Genomic DNA, 22,009 nt, shown 5'->3' with positions numbered 1-22,009 from the left:
GCCTGCCCACTTTTGCTACCATAAATACCACGCACTACTATGGGCACTAGCCGAGTACTACAAAATTTCTGCTATACATGCAAAAGATATGGTTGCTATAAAAACGGTTTTAATTAAACTTTTCTATCTTTCAAAAACAGATTGCACTAAATGGGGGTGCTAGATCAATCAACAATCACTTTTTATCAAAATATGTAGACAATACAGTCAAATTTGACCCAATAAAATTTTATTCTAGTGTATGTTGTGTTGCTTTTGAGCAAAATAGACACTAAACAGACCAAGGGTCTGTGTTTATGGGTTTTGGTTCTCTTCAGTTTTTGCATTCACACACAAGTCTATGGAAATGCAACTCCCTTGAAGATCAGAAGGAGGTCAACTGTACGTCAAATAAAAGATCATCTGAATGATCTCAGTACAGCCTCAAACTGATGTCAAACCTAAGCCATCGACAATGCACAAATAAAAAAAGCTCACCTGTGCGTGCTAATGGCATCGAATAGTTAGAGCCCTTTCACACTGAGCCATGGGGGGAGTCGTAAAGCGCCTTTACGTTTGCGTTTTAGCGGGGCTATTCGGCCGCTAGCGGGGCGGTTTTAACACACACACCCCCCCCCCCGTTAGCGGCCGAAAAGGGGTTAAATCCGCCCGCGTTCTGCCGGCTGTATCGCAGCGCTGCCCCATTGATTTCAATGGGGAGCAGCGGTGAGTTCACCGCTTCTTCACCGCTCTGAAGAAACTGCTGGCAGGACTTTTTGTGACGCCCCGCCAGCGCACCGCTCCAGTGTGCAAGCCCTCAGGCTTGCACACTGGAGTGAAAGGAGACGCTTTTTTTCAGGTGCCATACAGGTGCTATTTTTAGTGCTGTAGCGCCTGAAAAATGCTGGCAGTGTGAAAGGCGTCTTAACACAGTTTGGATGCTACCTAAATTTACTTGTTGATTTTTTTTTTTTTTAGATTAGATATACAAAAAGATATACAAAAAATCTGAAATTATTTTGCGCTGGCCCGATGTCCTAAATGAACAGCACAGCAGCCAGCACTAGTAGAATTTAAACACAAGTAACATATTAGTGCAATGCTCCATAGTAACTAATCTCCTCATATGTGACCTACATATCAAACCCTCTAACACCATCAAAGCAGTGACGTGCTAATTTAAAAGAAGCATGGCCAAAGATTTTTTGGCCATACACCTCCTGTGGGTCATAGGAATGCACAGTTCTGGCAGAGCCGTTCCAGGCTCTGGAAAGATCCCAACCATATTGTTGAGATCCACCCAGCTGCCTGATTGACAGCTAGATATGCCTCTCAGCACACGGCTGAGAGCCAGAGCCAGCTGCTCCCGTCCTTTCACCCGCCCAAGTGAGCGCTGGAGGGGCAGAGCAAAGAGCAGTGAATGACAGTCATTGCTCTTTGCTCCAAGCAGGCTGACAATTAAGCGATCAACGGTCAATGTGATCGCTTAATTCTCAGGCTTAGAACCATCATAGGACACATACACCTACCAATATCCATGAAAGTTTGAGAAAAATCCTTGGCAAGTCTTACCTCAGAGAGTAGTTTGGAGACAATTTCTAGTGGTGCCTGGTAGATAGAATCATCCTGCAGGGGGGAAGTCAGCGCCATGTCCACCAGAGTCCTGATCTCCTTCAGTACCACTTCCCAGCGATTTGGATTACTCAAAACTTTTTTGTACTTAAAGATCTTTTTCTGAAAGACAGAAATTAAATGAAGGATATATGAGAAAACTAAAAGACAATGTAAATATGATCTGTAGCCATGCTCAATTACATTATTTTTATATGTCAGATTGTTTAGTTGTAAAACATGTTTATTTGATGTGAATTCCCAGGCTTTGTATTTGAAATAAAACCTTAAAAACGTCAATTTCCCAAAGTCATACAGACCTTTCAATTTTCCATCATACTAATAAATACAATATTCAATTATGTTGGCCCCATCAAAGAGTGTAAAAGGGTGATTCAATTTTTACAGTCTCCCCTTTATCCTAAAGCACCCAGTTCCAAGGTGAGATGGAGTGATGCCATGGCTTCACTATGATACCCTGTTGAGGGAACGTTTGTGCCACAGACAGAGACTATTCATGAGCCAGTGATACCCATCGCCGAGTCTTGTCAGCTCCACTGGACTCCTCCAAATCACTCCTTCTTCCAGGTAAGCTTTGTTCCATAACTACAGCAGAGAGCTGTCAAGCCTCAATACCTGTATAGTAAATGCTGAATCAAACAGTCAAGTCGCAATAGCTGTAAAAAAATTGCTGGATCAAGCAGTCGAGCTGCAGAAGAGTTGCCTTGAACACCTGGACTTAGATATCAAGTCAGAAAAGATGTGCAACAAGTGCTGGACAAAGCAATCAAGTCCACTGGTATCAGAAACTTTGTAATCAACATCAGTTTTTGCTGACGACACAAAAATAAGTAAGGCAATAACTTCACATCAGGATATAGAAACCTTACAAGAAGACCTAAATAAAATAATGGGGTAGGCAACTACATGGCAAATGAGGTTTAAGGTTTAAAATGTAAATTAATGCACTTGGGGGCTAAGAAAACAAACACAAATTACTCACTAGAGGGGGGAGAACCTCTGGGGCAATCCAGGATGGAGAAAGACCTGGGGGTCGTAGAAGACAGACTTAGCAATCCTATGCAATGTCAAGCTGCAGACTATTTGCATGCATAAAAAAGGGAATTTACTCCAGGAGATAAAACTATAATAATCTTGCCACTTTATAAAACTCTGGTCCGGCCACATCTGGAGTATTCCGTCCAGTTCTGGTCACCAATCCTCAGAAAAGATGTGCTGGAACTGGAAAAAGTCCAGAGAAGGGCAACAAAATTAATAAGGGGACTGGAGGACCTCAATTACAAGGAACGACTACAAGCACTAAACTTACTCTCCCTGGAGAAGAGGCGCTTGAGAGGAGATATGACAGCAATATACAAATATATCAATGGTGATACTAGCATAGGTAGGACACTATTCAGTCCCAGGAAGTGTAAGAGGACACGGGGCCACACAATGAGACTGGAAGAGAAGCGTTTTAACCTTAAGCTGTGTAGGGGGTTTTTCACTGTCAGGGCGATAAGGATGTGGAACTTTCTTGCACAATTGTTGGTGTCAGCGGGAAGTATTGATAGTTTTAAAAGACTATAGGTATGCATCTTTGTGAACACAACATACAGGGATAAGGGAAATGATTATTGGCACACGTACACCTACACGGGTTGAACTGGATGGACTAGAATCTTTATTCACTCTTACGAACTATGAAACTCTAAAAGAAAAAACATGAAAAACTTGGCTGGTGTCCTTCAATATCTATGTGCTATAGGATTGCTTCTACTTAGCATAAAACATTAAACATTATAATAAGGCCCCATTCACGTTAGTGATAACATGTGGGAGACCAATTTGGGGGGGTCCTGGTGATTAGCTGTGGGTGGCTACTCCACTGAAATCAATTGGAGGCTGACATGCAATTACACATGGAGCATTTACCTGCAAATAATCAACCCCAGGAAGCAGGTAGGGTCGATTATTTGTAGGTAATCACTCCATGAGCGATTACATGCGAGAGGTAATGCTTAGCTTCTGGAAATGTCAGCCACCCACAACCAATCGTCGGGAACCCCCAAAAAGTCTCCAGCATGTAAGTGCTAACGGCCCCATTGGGTAAATGGGGCCTAGCTCCCAATATAATAGATAAATCACTTCATTTGTTTCATTGTATTTGATTGTAAATGGTTCATAAAATACACAATACTATCTAAAAACTAATTTTTTTTACTAATGGACGTGCAAGTTGAGAGCGCCACATTTCTTTCAGTTCAAACACCTAATTTGTCTACCAGGTTTATAGTCTTACGATTACCCTTTCCTTTATAAACCAGCACAGAAGGGGAATGAGGGATAGTCAAAACAACCTAAAGAAAATGATCATCAAGGAATATATACATTTCTCCTTTTTTCACTAATTATAGGAAAGGGTTGAAGTCTAATTGTTCATTTAGTACTGGAGTTGATTTCCCTTTTAGTTTTTAAATCCACCTAATTGCCAACCTCAATAAGTTTACATTGTGATCACATACAATGTGTCCAGAACCTGCATAAAATTAAATTTGAAAACCCATCATGATCTGGAGTAAAGGGACAACAGTCTGAACAGAATACAGGCATACTGTGCACAGCGTCCTGTAAACCCACCCCCACTATCAAGAAGAGATGGATGGTCACATGACATAACTTTTTAACCTTGTAAAAGCAGTAAGAAAGAAAAGATATAGACCTGACATAGAGCACACCTGCACAACTGGTTTCTTGCTTATACAACTGACTTTGGCTGTTCATACATCAGATCCTTGGTCTATAGTTTGTTATTTTCTTGTTTTGACGCTTTTTTAAGGGTCTTATCCTAGTTTTGCTTATGCTTTGACGTCATCAGCCCTAAAGTACTGTCACTGACCCGCCAGTCATGGTGGGAATTCACAGGTAACCTTATATTGCTGACCTATCCTGTCTGGTGTCCTCTCAGTCTGTCATGTACATTTCTGGAATTTGTACGATAATTTTTTCTGTACTAAAATGTACAATACTCTATTGTCTGATGACTTTTGATTCTTGTTTATGAGGTACAAAATTAGATTATGGAAAAAAGAACAGAAAAGAAAAAAAAAGAAAAGAAAAGTAAGAAAGATCATTTCTGAAACTAAACAAAAGCAGTTATATTACCTACAACTTTTGTCTTAGAAAGGGTCTATAACACTGTATGTTCACTACTATTTTAAGGCCGGTACGAATCTTGGCCAGTTCAGCAGGAAGTAGACGAGATTCAGACAGGCTGAATGTACCCAAGTTGTTCTCTCAATCAACTTGGGCACAACCAGCCTGTTGGATTTTACATGCGATTATTGCTAGAGGTTGTTATAGCCGCCCCTGACGGAAGAACACCATGGCTCTGCAGGAAGGATACCCCCATCAAAACAGTCAGAGCGATTTTATTTCCTGCAGCACGTGGTCTATGGCCAGCCTAACTTTGTATAAATTATTTACATTTTCTGCAAAAAAAATATATATTTTCTGACCATTTGTAGTCAAGAAAAGTTGTGGTTAAATGCTTTTTCCTTGCCTCCTTCCTTTCCTTGACTGAGTTCGTAGGAGGAAACGATGTTGTGGCCCACGTCACCTCCTATTTTAAGCATGTAGAAGTGCTGGGACTACATTTTCCAGCACCCCTTTCTATCTCCAAGTGGCATTTACATAAAGGGGCATTTCTGCAAAGCAAGCTGAAATGGGGCTGAATTGGTCGGGTGGGGATGGGCATGGTTGATAGACAACCTAAGAACTTGTTTATCCAAAGAGACAACCTTTTGCTAATGCCTACAAACATGGCGTCACCACGTTGTGTTGTACTTTACAAGGACACTGGAAACGTGACAAGGACAATAGTGTCACCATTCCAGGAGGCAGGCAATGGTTGTCAGACAACAGTAAGTGACTTATGGTTGACTAGTTTGACAGGATCACCAGATATTTTGTAGGCTTTGCAAGAGGGTAGGAAAAGAACAGAAGGATAGAAATACTCTCAATTCCTCAGTACATATTGATATTCATTTTCTGACATCAGTTCTACTTTAAAACTAATGCCGCATACACACGGTCGGACTTTTCAGCTACAAAAGTCTGACAGCCCGTCCGTCAGACTTTCGATGGACTTTCATCAGACTTTTCTAATGACCGTACTTGCCTACACACAATCACACCAAAGTCCGACGGATTCGTACGTGATGACGTACACCGGACTAAAATAAGGAAGTTGATAGCCAGTAGCCAATAGCTGCCCTAGCGTCAGTTTTTGTCCGTCGGACTAGCATACAGACAAGTGTATTTCTGGGTCCGGCGGAGTTACGACGTAAAGATTTGAAGCATGTCCCAAATCTAAAGTCCGTCAGATTTGTGACTGGAAAAGTCCGCTGAAGGTCCGGTGAAGCCCACACACGATCGGATTGTCCGCCGGATTTGGTCCGTCGGCGTCCGTTGGACAAGTCCGGTCGAAAAGTCCGACCGTGTGTACGTGGCATTAGAGCTCTCCAGAAAAATGGTTGGCACACACAGTAGATAAAAAAAAGTTACACAGACATAACAAAATAGTTTTAAAGTATAAAGGGAAGTGGACAGATACGAAGGAGGAATTGTTTATTTTTCTCCTGTCAATTTCAATGTTTTACAAGACCATTCATATCACATTTATATATTACATTCCCCATTACTTAAACTACTTTTTTTTTATTATTATTATTTTTGGATAGGAAGCGTAGTTTCCACTAAGCTAGCTGCCAGATTTCATTTATACAAGTCAATGTCGTTTGACATGCAGTTAAATAAATGCACAGCGTTATCGAGGCATCTTAGGCGGTTCATTCTTACGTGACACAAGCATTTGTCTATTTTGGGTTCATACACTGCATGTAACCCGGCCTAATGGCAAACAATGCAGGCAGAATGAGAAAGTGCCCTAAGACAGGAGATAATGTAACCGACAATCCGGGATCAAGTAACATTGATTTACTTACGTCAATTGCAACAACATCCTGCGGCCCCCAGGTGGGGAGGATGTCTTGAATGAACTCGCCTAAGGTAACAACTGGGGCCTCACATGTTTGGGTGTGAATCTGTACAGTGCCATAGGCAAACAATTTTGACACCCAACTTATTGGGGGGGGGCGGAAGTGGACTTATCATCCAGACACTGCCTTAGAAGAATGCCAAAGATAACATATGGTTAAAGTAAAAGAATATAGTTAACAAAGATTATTTAACTACTTCATATTAGCTGAATTCCTATACTTTCTTAAAGTGAATTTATCACTAAAATAAAAATGTTAGCAGTCATGAACTTTATTAATATAAAAAAAAAAGATGGTTAATACAGGGGGAGCCAATCAAGCTTTGATTGCGCATTGGTCCGCTTTTTCTTTAAAACTACATGACCAATTCCAAGGCATTGGTCACATGACCCAGGACCAAAGGGTGGAGGTGGTATCAATGTAACTGCAGAAGGGTACATTTTTGTACTGATGTTACTGATATCATATTGCCCAAATGTTACAGTAATGGCGCGTACGCACGATCGGACATTCCGTCAACAAAATCCATTTCCGACGGATGTTGACTCAAACTTGTCTTGCATACACACAGTCACACGAATCTTGTCGGAAATTCCGAACGTCAAGAACACAGTGACGTATAACACGTACGACAAGCCGAGAAAAATGAAGTTCATTAGCCAGTGCGGCTCTTGTGCTCGATTCCGAGCATGCGTGGAACTTTGTGCGTCGGAATTGTGTACACACGATCGGAATTTTTTGAGAACGATTTTGTTGTCAGAAAATTTGAGATCTAGATCTCAAATTTTGTTTATCGGGAATTCCGATGAAAAATGTCCGATGGAGCCTACACATGGTCGGAATTTCCAACAACAAGCTCCCATCGAACATTTCCCGTTTGAAAATCCGACCGTGTGCACACGGAATAAGACTTTATTTACTTGATAGCATTAAAATACATTTAGGATTCAATGAAGAATTCCGCAAACTATAATTGCTATTCTGTAAACACTAACTACGCTAGAGTAAGAAAATGCAATAAATTTACTTTAATATAAATTATGTGTAATTACCTAAAGCATAAGCATACAAAGCTCTAAAGAGGGTCAGTAGGAAGACAGTAATAGCGTACATTCTGAAGCCTGTTCTGTGCAATGTCCCCTCTCTCTGCTCCCTACATCAATCACATTCAAACTTCCAAGGCATACATGCATCTGATCGGTGGCTGTGAGATATTTCTTACTACTGGCATTATTTTATTTTGAGCATTCTGTGAGAGCAAACAAGGAGCCTTGAGTAGATGTTCTTGTATTACAAAACATATACATTCCAGGGTGACCAGATTACAGACAAAAGGGACTGGGGTGGACTACAGCAAGTCCATCCCAGCAGATATGATCCAGGGTCATCAGATTACAGCCATAAGGGACTGGGGTGCACTACAGGAAGTCGACCCCAGTAAATACCTTCCAGGGTCATCAGATTACAGACATAAGGGAATGGGGTGCACTCCAGGAAGTCCACCCCAGTAGATACCTTCCAGGGTCATCAGATTACAGACATAAGGGAATGGGGTGCACTACAGGAAGTCCACCCCAGTAGATACCTTCCAGGGTCATCAGATTACAGACATAAGGGAATGGGGTGCACTACAGGAAGTCCACCCCAGTAGATACCTTCCAGGGTCATCAGATTACAGACATAAGGGAATGGGGTGCACTACAGGAAGTCCACCCCAGTAGATACCTTCCAGGGTCATCAGATTACAGACATAAAGGAATTGAGAGCACTACAGGAAGTCCACTCCAGTAAATACCCTCCAGGGTCATCAGATTACAGACATAAGGGAATGGGGTGCACTCCAGGAAGTCCACCCCAGTAGATACCTTCCAGAGTCATCAGATTACAGACATAAGGGAATGGGGTGCACTACAGGAAGTTCACCCCAGTAGATACCTTCCAGAGTCATCAGATTACAGACATAAGGGAATGGGGTGCACTACAGGAAGTCCATCCCAGTAAATACCTTCCAGGGTCATCAGATTACAGACATAAGGGAATGGGGAGCACTACAGGAAGTCCATCCCAGTAAATACCTTCCAGGGTCATCAGATTACAGACATAAGGGAATGGGGAGCACTACAGGAAGTCCATCCCAGTAAATACCTTCCAGGGTCATCAGATTACAGACATAAGGGAATGGGGTGCACTCCAGGAAGTCCACCCCAATAAATACCTTCCAGGGTCATCAGATTACAGACATAAGGGACTGGGGTAGACTGGTGCACAACAGCAAAGACCAGGTGAAACACTAAGTGACTCTGCAGGTGGGCTATACTGCCTATATACATCTTAAAATTAGATTTTCCGCTTTGACTGGAAGGAAGGAAAAGAGGAAGTTCTATCACCTTCTCTTTTTCAAGTCCTCTGCTTCTCTGTCCCCTTAAACACATTTGGCATATAAAATTTGTTTTTTTAAACTCACGATTTTACTGAACATTTTCTTCTTTACTTCTTGAATGCGGCCGCGGCCTGAGCACGTCTTCCCCGTCCGCTATGCCTCCTAGGAGATGTTTCTCATCAATCCCAGGAGGCAATAGGCATGGGCTGGGCCGTTGTGAAAATACCAGCGACCTATGCAGACTTTACCACGCATGCGCGACTTAACTGGCCTTAATCGCGCATGCGCGGAAGCTATTCGCAGTCATAAAACATTATGGTCACGAGTGGGCGGAGGCGGAGAGATGGTTAGAACATCAGCACCAGCCCCGGCCACCCCACTCCGCTAACACGCCCCGAATCGCGCATGCGCAAAGTATCTTTATGGTCGAGAAAATTTATGGACTCAAGCGGGCGGGCAGAGGCGGAGAGTTGGTGGGAGGGGGAGATAGAGCGGAGCTTGAAGATGGGGGCGGGCCCCCGTGCATAGCACTTTCTATATACACTGTTCTGGCATCAAACGCAGCCACTGTGCCTATCTGCCACTGTGCCCAAATGTTGCCACTGTTCCATCAAACGCTGCAACTACGCCCATCAAACACATCCATTGTGCCATCAAACACATCCATTGTGCCATCAAACACAGCCACTGTGCCCATCAAACATTGCCACTGTGCCAAACGCAACCACTGTGCTCATGCAGCCATTTGTGCCTGCGTCATATGCAGCCACTTGTGGCGTGGCGCGCCCCCCGCGCGCCACTTACCAAGTGACAGGGCTTCCTCCTCCTCTTCTGCAGCAGCGGCTGTGGCTCCTGTATCCGCTCGGCTCCTCAGGCTTCTTCCACCGTGTCTCCTCTTCCGCCAAAGCGTTAAGCATCCAATAGGATCGCCTAATGCTTTGGCCAATCGGGAGACAGGTCTCACTGACCTGCCTGCTAATTGGCAGGGAGGAACCTTGTGTGGCATAGCAAATGAATTTTTGCTATTTTCACACAATGCCCTGAGCCCACCCTATTTTGAAGCCTATTAGAGCCTCTGGCTCTAATCACGTGCTTCAAAATACACCCTGAAAGGGGCTGGGCACATGAATAGGGAGGGCGGCGGTGGTGTCAGGGAGGGCGGCGCATTTGCAAACCCATGCGTAAGCCACAGAGCCTCGTCACGGCACCCTGGTAACTGTGATCCTAACACTAACATATGAGTGTCCCCACAGTGGAGGCACATGCATTCTGATGGATAAATGAGAGCAGGTGGCTAAATGAGGGCCTACCATGAAGGTGCAGGAGCACACCAAAGACCCAGCAAATAGCACAATGGCTGCAAAGGTGTTGCTGGACCAATACAAACACACACGTGATAACAAAAAACTTGCTACCACGCCTTATTTCTTTGTGTTGGGGGTGATGCAATGTGCTTTGGGCGATTCGATGTGCTTTGGGCGATTCGATGTGCTGGGGGAGATGCGATGCGCTGGGGGAGATGCGATGCGCTGGGGGAGATGCGATGCGCTGGGGGAGATGCGATGCGCTGGGGGAGATGCGATGCGCTGGGGGAGATGCGATGTGCTGGGGGCGATGCGGAGTTGCAATGCGATGCGACGGGGGAGATGCGATGCAATGGGGGAGATGCGATGTGCTGGGGGAGATGCGATGCACTGGGGGCGATGTGATGGGGCAATGCGATTCGATGTGCTGGGGGCGTTGCGATTTGATGTGCTGATGCGATTCAAAAAACTCGCCACCGCCCCTTGTTTCGATGTGTTGGGGGTGATGCAATGTGCTTTGGGCGATGCGATTCGATGTGCTGGGGGAGATGCGATGCGATTCGATGTGTTGGGGGCGATGCGATGTGCTTTGGGCGACGCGATTCAATGTGCTTTGGGCGACGCGATTCAATGTGCTTTGGGCGACGCGATTCAATGTGCTTTGGGCGACGCGATTCAATGTGCTTTGGGCGACGCGATTCAATGTGCTTTGGGCGACGCGATTCAATGTGCTTTGGGCGACGCGATTCAATGTGCTTTGGGCAGACGCGATTCAATGTGCTTTGGGCAGACGCGATTCAATGTGCTTTGGGCAGACGCGATTCAATGTGCTTTGGGCAGACGCGATTCAATGTGCTTTGGGCAGACGCGATTCAATGTGCTTTGGGCAGACGCGATTCAATGTGCTTTGGGCAGACGCGATTCAATGTGCTTTGGGCAGACGCGATTCAATGTGCTTTGGGCAGACGCGATTCAATGTGCTTTGGGCGACGCGATTCAATGTGCTTTGGGCAGACGCGATTCAATGTGCTTTGGGCAGACGCGATTCAATGTGCTTTGGGCAGACGCGATTCAATGTGCTTTGGGCAGACGCGATTCAATGTGCTTTGGGCAGACGCGATTCAATGTGCTTTGGGCAGGCGCGATTCAATGTGCCCGGGGAGGCGCGATTCAATGTGCCCGGGAAAACGCGATTCAATGTGCCCGGGGAGACGCGATTCAATGTGCCCGGTTAGACGCGATTCAATGTGCCCGGGGAGACGCGATTCAATGTGCCCGGGGAGACGCGATTCAACGTGCCCGGGGAGACGCGATTCAACGTGCCCGGGGAGACGCGATTCAACGTGCCCGGGGAGACGCGATTCAACGTGCCCGGGGAGATGCGATTCAACGTGCCCGGGGAGACGCGATTCAACGTGCCCGGGGAGACGCGACTCAACGTGCCCGGGGAGACGCGACTCAACGTGCCCGGGGAGACGCGATTCAACGTGCCCGGGGAGACGCGACTCAACGTGCCCGGGGAGACGCGACTCAACGTGCCCGGGGAGACGCGACTCAACGTGCCCGGGGAGACGCGACTCAACGTGCCCGGGGAGACGCGACTCAACGTGCCCGGGGAGACGCGACTCAACGTGCCCGGGGAGACGCGACTCAACGTGCCTCTGGCTCTAATCACGTGCTTCAAAATACACCCTGAAAGGGGCCGGGCACATGAATAGGGAGGGCGGCGGTGGTGTCAGGGAGGGCGGCGCATTTGCAAACCCATGCGTAAGCCACAGAGCCTCGTCACGGCACCCTGGTAACTGTGATCCTAACACTAACATATGAGTGTCCCCACAGTGGAGGCACATGCATTCTGATGGATAAATGAGAGCAGGTGGCTAAATGAGGGCCTACCATAAAGGTGCAGGAGCACACCAAAGACCCAGCAAATAGCACAATGGCTGCAAAGGTGTTGCTGGACCAATACAAACACACACGTGATAACAAAAAACTTGCTACCACGCCTTATTTCTTTGTGTTGGGGGTGATGCAATGTGCTTTGGGCGATTCGATGTGCTTTGGGCGATACGATGTGCTTTGGGCGATTCGATGCGCTGGGGGAGATGCGATGCGCTGGGGGAGATGCGATGCGATGTGCTGGGGGAGTTGCAATGCGATGTGCTGGGGGAGTTGCAATGCGATGCGACGGGGGAGATGCGATGCGATGGGGGAGATGCGATGCGCTGGGGGAGATGCGATGTGCTGGGGGAGATGCGATGTGCTGGGGGAGATGCGATGTGCTGGGGGAGATGCGATGTGCTGGGGGAGATGCGATGTGCTGGGGGCGATGTGATGGGGCAATGCGATTCGATGTGCTGGGGGCGTTGCGATTTGATGTGCTGATGCGATTCAAAAAACTCGCCACCGCCCCTTGTTTCGATGTGTTGGGGGTGATGCAATGTGCTTTGGGCGATGCGATGGGAATATTTATGTAACATAGAGAAAGTTGTGCGTGCAAATAGTTGTAAATAAGCAGTTTTTTAAATACTCCCACCATCCCATATAACACCAAAACACAAGCCCTATTTTTCAACATTAATATGCGCAGTTTGAACTTCATAAAGTCGTCTTCAATACATCTAGATGCATAAATGAATTGTGTTGCTGAAATTATTATTATTTTTTTAAATGAAAAGCTGTACAGAAAAAAGTAGCCGCTGAGTGTAAATATGTGTGTGTGTAATATGTAATATATATATATATATATATATATATATATATTACATATTACACACACACATATTTATATATATATATACACACATACATATATATTATATACACACACACACAGAACAAGATAAATACCGGTATATAACAAGAGATAGATATATCTATATAGCTATATAGATATCTATCTATCTATAGATAGATATCTATATATACATCTGTATATCTATATCTATTTCCTGAATAATATTCCTTATACATGCAGTATATTTACTGGTTCCTGGAGGGAAAACAAAACATACCTTAGTTTACAGACTAACTTTACTAGAACACTTGTGTATTATAGGGGTATTTTTATTTAAAAAGTGTAATTTCGGCCAGAACACCACTTCAAGCCCGGAAGAATTTACCCCCTTCCTGACCAGAGCACTTTTTGCGATTCGGCACTGCGTCGCTTTAACTGACAATTGCGCGGTCGTGCGACGTGGCTCCCAAACAAAATTGATGTCCCTTTTTCCCACAAATAGAGCTTTCTTTTGGTGGTATTTGATCACCTCTGTTGTTTTTATTTTTTGCGCGATAAACAAAAAAAAGAGCGACAATTTTGAAAAAAAACGCATTATTTTTTACTTTTTGCTATAATAAATATCCCCAAAAAATAAATTAAAAAAACATTTTTTTTCCTCAGTTTAGGCCGATATGTATTCTTCTACATATTTTTGGTTAAAAAAAAAAAAAAAAAAATCGCAATAAGCGTTTATTGATTGGTTTGAGCAAAAGTTATAGCGTTTACAAAATAGGGGATAGTTTTATGGCATTTTTATTAATAACTTTTTTTTTACTAGTAATGGCAGCGATCTTTCATTATGGCGGACACATCGGACATTTTTGACACATATTTGAGCTATAAAAATGCACTGATTCCTGTGTAAATGACACTGGCAGTGAAGGAGTTAACCACTAGGGGGCGGGGAGGGGTTAAGAAAGTACTAGGGAGTGTTTTCTAACTGTAGGGGGGATGGGCTAGCTGTGACACGTCACCGATCTCTGCTCCCGATGACAGGGAGCAGAGATCAGTGACACTGTCACTAGGCAGAACGGGGAGATGCTTATTTACATCAGCATCTCCCCGTTCGTCCTCCCCGTGAGGCGATCGCGGGTATCCCCGAGGCGATCGAGTCCGCGGGACCCACGACCCGACTCACGGACGGCGCGCACGCAATGGCACGGCAGGGAATTCAATGGGACTTACAGGTACGCCCATTTGCCCAGCCGTGCCATTCTGCCGACGTACATCGGCGTGCGCCGGTCGGGAACTGGTTAAAGATCGTCCCTAAAACAAACTACTGTAGATATCTATTCACTTGAAGTCGGTACAGAGGCCAAACTACTCATAGCTATGCTTTATATTTGATTATGTCTATGGAAGAGAAGAAACAAAATTTAACACTAACACAGCAACAAGCTTTAAAATGAATCCAAACCTCAAGTTTTGTTCGGGTTTAATGTATAGATGGACATCTGATGTCCAATGTTGGATACCTGCAATTTCAGCAGCTATGGATCTGCATGGCTCTCTCCTATTCTGTCCACCTTTAGGTGATCCCTGAATACTCATTTGTTCAGGGAAGCCTACCCCACCTCCTCGTGTAGGTATAGCTGCCTTGTTGCTTAGGCATCGCTAAGAGACTCACGGCTGTGGCCGCACATCTCCACCATCACAGGAGCAAGTTCTCAAATGCTGAGATCAGAGCTACTGTGCCAGGGGAGATGTGGAGGGGGTTTGAATCAGAGAAAGAGCTCGCTCCTGAGATGGTGGAAGTGAACAATATGACCCCTTTCACATTGGAGCTTTTTTCAGGTTCTTTTGGGCTAAAAATAGCGCCTGTAAAGCGCCTGAAAAACGCCTCCCCTGCAGCCCCAGTGTAAGGGCCCTTTCACACTGGGGCGGTTTGCAGGCGTTATTGCGCTAAAAATACCGCCTGCAAACCGCCCCAAAACAGCCTCCGCTGTTTGTTCAGTGTGAAAGCCTTAGGGCTTTCACACTGAAGCGGTGCGCTGGCAGGAAAAGAAAAAATCTCCTGTCAGCCGCATCTTTGGAGCGGTGAAGTAGCGGTGTATTCACCACTCCTAAACCGCTCCTGCCCATTGAAATCAATGGGACACCGCGGCTATAGCCGCGCTATACGAGTGGATTTAACCCTTTTTCGGCCGCCAGCGGGGGGTTAAAACCGCACCGCTAGCGGCCAAATACCGCGGTAAAACAGCGCTAAAAATAGCGCTGTTTTACCGCCAACGCCCTCTACCGCCCCAGTGTGAAAGGGGCCTAAGAGCCCGAGTGCTTTCACACTGGGGTGGTGTGCTTGCAAGCAGCATCTTTCAGGCGGTGGGGGAGCGGTGTATACACGGCTCCTTCACCACCCCTGCCATTGGAATCAATGGGCACCCGCTGCCGAAGCGCCTGCAAAGCGATTCAGGAGCAGCAGAGTTTTGTGGGTGCTTTTAACCCTTTATTCAGCCGCTAGCAGGGGTTAAAAGCTATTACAGTCCTAAAGCACCACTAAATTTAGCGCCGCTTTACCGGTAGTGCCCCCCCCTGTGTGAAAGTAGCCTATAAGCTAGGAGTCTCTTATCAAGTCCTAGCAAAATATCAAGTCCTACAAGGCAGGACAGGATGATGTGATTCCCGGGAGTTTCTCAGACAGGCTTCATGAGATATGCAAATACCCTACACCTATAGCAAGGGCATTGTTCAACTTTGCTCAAATCTGCACAGTTTGCTTTCATCTACAGGAGCCCCTTTACCTGCATAGGCAGTTTGTTGGTAAAGGTAAACTATGCTTTTTAAAACTCTTGCTAGCAAGAAACGATGCACAGAACTCAAACAGACAACTTAAAAAATTTGGGTGACCCATGACAGTTAAATTTTAAGGAAAGAATTTTAATCTGCAGGTTTTTCTTTCTGTGTTGTGTATTCAAGTTATTTAGAGAAGAACATAAACACTCATCAGTGTATTCTACACACTATTCTGAGTGTAACCAGCTGTTCTTGGGCCCCTCAAGTTGGGTTGAAGGGCAGGTTAGTGCCTGATTGGCCACCAGTGCTCTCCATTCTTCTTCCAGTATGGGTGCCATGCTAGACGTGATGGTAAGACGCACTTGGGAGCTTAAGCTAGTTGGTTTTAAAAAATAATACAACTCCAGCGATATCTTTGGATAGCAGAAAATAAATTGTACTGCCATCTGTGACTCCACTAAGGAGATTTCCTTATATTTCATGTGAAGCTATATGGAGATAAATGAAACCGAATCATAACAGTGAGGCACAGGCTACAGTAATATGCTCTTTAGTACTTAGGAAAAGTTAGAACCTTTTAGGTTGAAAAAAAGACAAGTCCATCAAGTCCAACCTATGTGTGTGATTATATGTCAGTATTACATTGTATATATCCCATGGTATTTGTAAATTGAAATCATATCCCCTCTCAAGCGTCTCTTCTCCAGAGAGAATAAGTTCAGTGCTTGTAACCTTTCTTCATAACTAATATCCTCCAGGCCTTTTATTAGCTTTGTTGCCCTTCTTTGTACTCGCTCCATTTCCAGTACATCCTTCCTGAGGACTGGTGCCCAGAACTGGACAGCATACTCCAGGTGAGGCTGGACCAGAGTCTTGTAGAGCGGGAGAATTATTGCTTTATCCTTTGAGTTAATCCCCTTGTTAATGCATGCCAATATTCTGTTTGCTTTGTTAGCAGCAGCTTGGCATTGCTTGCCATTGCTGAGCCTATCATCTACTAGGACCCCCCCCCCCCAAGTCCTTTTCCATCCTAGATTCCACCAGAGGTTCTCCCCCCAGTGTATAGATTGCATTCATATTTTTGCCACCCAAATGCATTATTTTACACTTTTCCACATTAAACCTCATCTGCCATGTAGTTGCCCACCCCATTAATTTGTTCAGATCTTCTTGCAAGATTTCCACATCCTGCGGAGAACTTATTGCCCTACTTAGCTTAGTATCATCCACAAATACAGAGATTGAAATGTTTACCCCATCCTCCAGGTCAATTATGAACACATTAAATAGGATTGGTCCCAGCACAGAACCCTGCGGGACCCCACTACCCAACCCCTGACCATTCTGAGTATTCCCCATTTATCACCACCCTCTGAACTCGCCCTTGTAGCCAGTTTTCAATCCATGTACTCACCCTATGGTCCATGCCAACTGACCTTATTTTGTACAGTAAACTTTTATGGGGAACTGTGTCAAATGCTTTTGCAAAATCCAGATACACCACGTCCACGGGCCTTCCTTTATCTAGATGGCAACTCACCTCCTCATAGAAGGTTAATAGATTGGTTTGGCAAGAACAATTCTTCATGAATCCATGCTGATTATAGCTAATGATACCGTTTTCATTACTAAAATCTTGCATACAGTCCCTTATCATCCCCTCCAAGAACTTACATACTATTGATGTTAGGCTAACTGGTCTGTAATTCCCAGGGATGTATTTTGGCCCTTTTTTGAATATTGGTGCTACATTGGCTTTTCTCCAATCAGCTGGTACCATTCCAGTCAGTAAAAATTAGGAACAATGCTCTGGCAATTACTTGACTGAGTTCCTTAAGGACCCTCGGGTGCAAGCCATCTGGTTCCGGTGATTTATTAATGGTAAGTTTTCCAAGTCTATTTCTAATTCTGTTAGCCATGAGGGTGCTTTACTGGCATTTTTCAGGCATTTTTGTAAGCTTTTTACAAGCCTTTTTAAATGTTTTACAAGTGTATTACAAGCGTTTTACAGTTTCAGGCATTTTTGTTTAACCAATAGAAAGCACTAGGGGGAGGAGAGGGGTGGAAAGCTGCTAAATGAGCGTTTTACGAGTGTTTTTCTGCTCAGGTCAGGCGTTTCTATTGAAGCCTATGAGACCAAAAACGCTTGTAATCTGCAAAAAGAAGTTCAGGCGTTTTGCTCAAGGTGACAGAACACTCATATTAGAACAGGGGCCATTGAGATGAATAGGATTTTGCTTGCTGGGCATTTTGGAGCTTCAGAGCTGAGCATTTTACAAGCTGAAAAATGCTCAGGTGTGAACATGGCCTTAAATTTAAACTGCTAAACACCTTTTTTATCAGCAGTTAGATCAATCTGTGACTTCTACCAGTGTCTGGTAAAGCTTGTAGGAGAAGTTTTCATTCTGTTCTCACTGTCCTATCAGGCTGCAGGACCCCGACCCTCTGCCTGGACAGTGCTGATTTGCCCTGTGCTGATCACAAGCACGCTCCCAAAAAAAAACAAAAACAAAAAAAACTCTCTAGCAATACACACCAAACTGAGCATGTGCAGCTTGTCCCCTTAGCCTCTGTTCTATCAGGAGATGGATTGGGGACAGTGAAAGAAGGGGAGGATCAGAGAAGACAGGATCAAACAGTCTTTTTACACAATGCAGAGGATTAACCCCTTAGGTTCCACAGTGAGTATAACAAATATGCTGTACTGCATATACAGACTGATTTGACTGTTGTTGGTTTGTCCTGCATGTTAAAAGACCAGGTTTACTTTTAGTTTATGTTTCAATGTGGTGGAAGACTATTATTACCTGATGACAAGTGATCATTCCAATGAGCTTTGACTCACATCACCGAACAGCTGGGACAATTCACCTGTTTTTCTGTTTGTTGGAGGGGACGGGAATCAGACATTCAGTTGAAACACTTGTTCCTCATATCAAGCTAAAAAAGAGATGGGGCTAAGGGTGGACCTGATTTTATGCACGTATGCCTAAAGATTTTCTGCACTAAGTGGAGGAGATCACTGCTTGTTCTGTGTACAGCAATTGTTGCTATGCTGAAGGATTACTGTACAGACAAAAGCAAGAGTGGCATGTCATGGATGCCTTCACACTATTTTATCTATAGTGTGAATTCCCTGTGATAAAGTTATTTATTCATGGGACAAACGCATAAATCTGAGCAAGTAGCATTGACACTCGCTACATGGCCGCGCAGCAGCTATTTCTGATGAATGCTATATAACCGCTTAGTAAATATTGCACTTTTAAGAGGGTCAGTCCATTAAAAATGGTTATTTAAAGTGTTACTAACCCCAGAACCCTGCATTCATTATATCTGCTCTCCCACAGTGCACACATGGAAATGCAACCATTTTAGTAAATATAAACTGCTAAATACCTTTTCTCATCAGCTGTATATAGCAGTCTTGTGATTTCTATTAGTGCCTGGTTAAAGCTTGAAGGAGGAGTTTTCCTGCTGCACTGGCTGTCCCATCCGGATGCAGGACCAGTGGCACTCTGTTTGGACAGTGCTGATTGGCCCTATGCTGATCACACGCACCCTCCCAAGAGAAAAAAAAACTGTCTAGCAATATACACCAAACTGAGCATGTGCAGCCTGACTCTATAGACTCTGTCTTATACGGACATGTTTTGTAGACAATGCAAGAGGAGGATCTGTGCATACAGGATCAAACAGCCTTTTTTTACACATTGCAGCAGATTATCCCTTTCGGTTCCACAGTGAGTATAACAAGCATGCTTTACTGTATATACAGTCTGCTTTTACTGTTGTGGGTTTACTAAAACTTTAAAGCTGAACTGCAGGAAGATACAAAAGGCACAAGTTAATGCAGTTTTGTAATCATTGATATATAATTAAATGCATTCTTTTAAATACAAGTAGTGTAAGCACCTGAATTTTACTTGGTACCTTCCTCTTAACAGTCTACTGTACAACAGAGCTCAAACTGGGGGAAGAGAAGCAGCACAAGAAGCCAGTCAGGTTTCTCAGTGTCCAGTCTCAGGAGAAGGATACATTAAGGTCCCTTTCACATGGAGTGGACTTCGATTAGATCAGCAGGAGATCTGTCCGCTGATCCCCTTCTGATCAGACCAGAGCGGGCGGAGGATAGGTCCGTGTCCGCTCAGTTTATGAAGAGCAGACACCTACTAAGCCTGCTCTGCTCTATGGACCAACACTTGTAAATGGATTTCGCTGTCTGTTTACACCTGACTGCCCTCCGATCCGATCTGCCTAGACAGAAGGGGACAGATCCCCTTCCATTTTTTTTTTCTAGCAGTCCAGATCGGATTGGAGGTAGGCGGGAGTAAAATGGACACGAGTTTGTTTACACTTGACGTTCCATAGGGGTGAACGGAGGGTCCGATCGGGTCCCGCCTGAAAAACTGACAGGTGGACCAGAATGAACCCTTTGTGTGAAAGGAGCCCAAGTGAAAGCAAAACTGTAACAGGAAAAGATCAGGTGCCTTAGCCTTCCAAGCAGGACTGTGCTGAGAAAATCTTAGCATTGGATAGACAGAAATACAAATCCTTCATAGCAGGTACAACACCATGTATTTATTTGTGTGTCTGAATTTGGCTTTCATGGCTTGTTCACATGGGCAGCGGTGAGGAATAGTAAAAGGTGGCAGAGCCGTGGATTTATGTGGCCAGTTCAGGACGGGAGGATGGTGGTCACATAAATCCAACATTGAAATGCAGCCATTCAGGACTGTACCCATGTCAAAGGGTGTCACATTCAGCTGGTGCTACTGCCCAGAACGGCACCCATTTTAGTGAATGGGGCTGCGCTGAAACTGCGTGTATGGCACAGCGTTGCAGCACAGTGGATCATTATTTTAAGTTAAATCCGGTGGCAAGGAGGTTCCTCCTAACCACCTATCAAATGCCCTCTGAACAACAATACTGCATTCCTTTTTAGAGGGGTGGTAGTATAGCGGCACATAAGAATGAGACCAGTTGGGGTTGGACTCTGGTTGGCTGAATTGTCCACATGTTTCCTATATCTTTTTGAGTTTCCAGTGAAGAGAAATCCCAATCAGAGTTCTTGATCTGCCTGTTACTTTATCCATGTTTATGAAATAGAAAAAGAAGGAAAGTGAGAACCTTTGCAATTGAGGAGGAAAGGAACCTAAAGAACAAAGCTAAGAACTCAAGTGCAATTCAAAACCAAAAAAAAAAAAACGTTTAAAGTACACTAACCATTTAACCTAATTTCCAGGGATATTTTGCTGTAAATGCAAGATAACTGAAAAATAACATAAGAATACAATATAATATTCCAAAAAACAGGAAGCAATGGTATTTCCTGCCTTAAATTATTCACAGAATAAAATAACTATTTTGTTGTGATGTTCAGTCTGGAGTTCGGTTCTTTTTATCACTTGGTGGTTTTTGGCAGTGAAAAAAGGAATTAGTAAGGCAAAGAAACAAACAGTCACGTGATCCCACCCCTCTATTACAACTCAAATAGGGCTGAAACAACTGATTAATCGACAACTAATCGATTATACAAATAGCTGTCAACTATTTTCATAATCAATTAATCGTCAGCCGATTAGTTGGCCTGCATACAGAATGCATTATTTGTTTACATATCAGGAAATACAGTGAAGGACACATACAGCTCAGTACAACGTCCATACATGTCAGCAACTGTCTGAGAACTTGTGAATGTGTGAGGAGCAATGCATCATGGGACATGTAGTCTTGGGCAGAAAGTGAGTGGTTCTAAAGGGCCAAATTTTTTTTTACCTTGCTAAAGGGGCGCTCTATACTATACTTTGCAGCTAGCTATTGGAGCACTCTGACGGCAGGAGGAGCCAGAAGTGCCGGTGGGGGACCCCAGAAGAGGAGAATCAGGGCGGCTGTGTGCAAAACCATTACACAGAGCAGGTAAGTATAACATGTTTGTTGTTTTTTTTTTTTTTTAAAAATCACTTTAAAGACTGTGTGCAGGGAAGATCAGCATCTGAACCCAGAGAAGGTGGAGGTAATATAAGGCATTAAAATTACATTTAAAGTAAACTGTAACCAGTATTGTGCATAATATTTAAAATTATTATATCCATGAAAAAAAAAAAAAAAAGTCTCAGCTTTTAGTACTACTTTAATATAAAAGATTTATATCTCCCTTCCACCC

At 44.3% G+C, this 22,009-nt stretch overlaps 1 protein-coding gene across 4 annotated transcripts in view; it reads right to left on the bottom strand.

Moving 5' to 3' along the window:
- The window catches only part of CMIP (c-Maf inducing protein), a 278,661-nt gene that overhangs the window by 130,346 nt on the left and 126,306 nt on the right, over nt 1–22,009 (bottom strand). For all 4 annotated transcript variants that reach the window (XM_073605534.1, XM_073605536.1, XM_073605537.1 and 1 more), the window contains exon 4: nt 1,552–1,713. In XM_073605534.1, coding sequence (XP_073461635.1) covers nt 1,552–1,713 — 162 coding nt within the window. The remainder of the gene's footprint in view (nt 1–1,551; nt 1,714–22,009) is intronic.

Source organism: Aquarana catesbeiana, linkage group LG11 (assembly GCF_042186555.1).
Source record: "Aquarana catesbeiana isolate 2022-GZ linkage group LG11, ASM4218655v1, whole genome shotgun sequence".
Lineage (NCBI taxonomy): Eukaryota > Metazoa > Chordata > Amphibia > Anura > Ranidae > Aquarana > Aquarana catesbeiana.
This window is presented reverse-complemented; position numbering and strand designations above follow the sequence as displayed.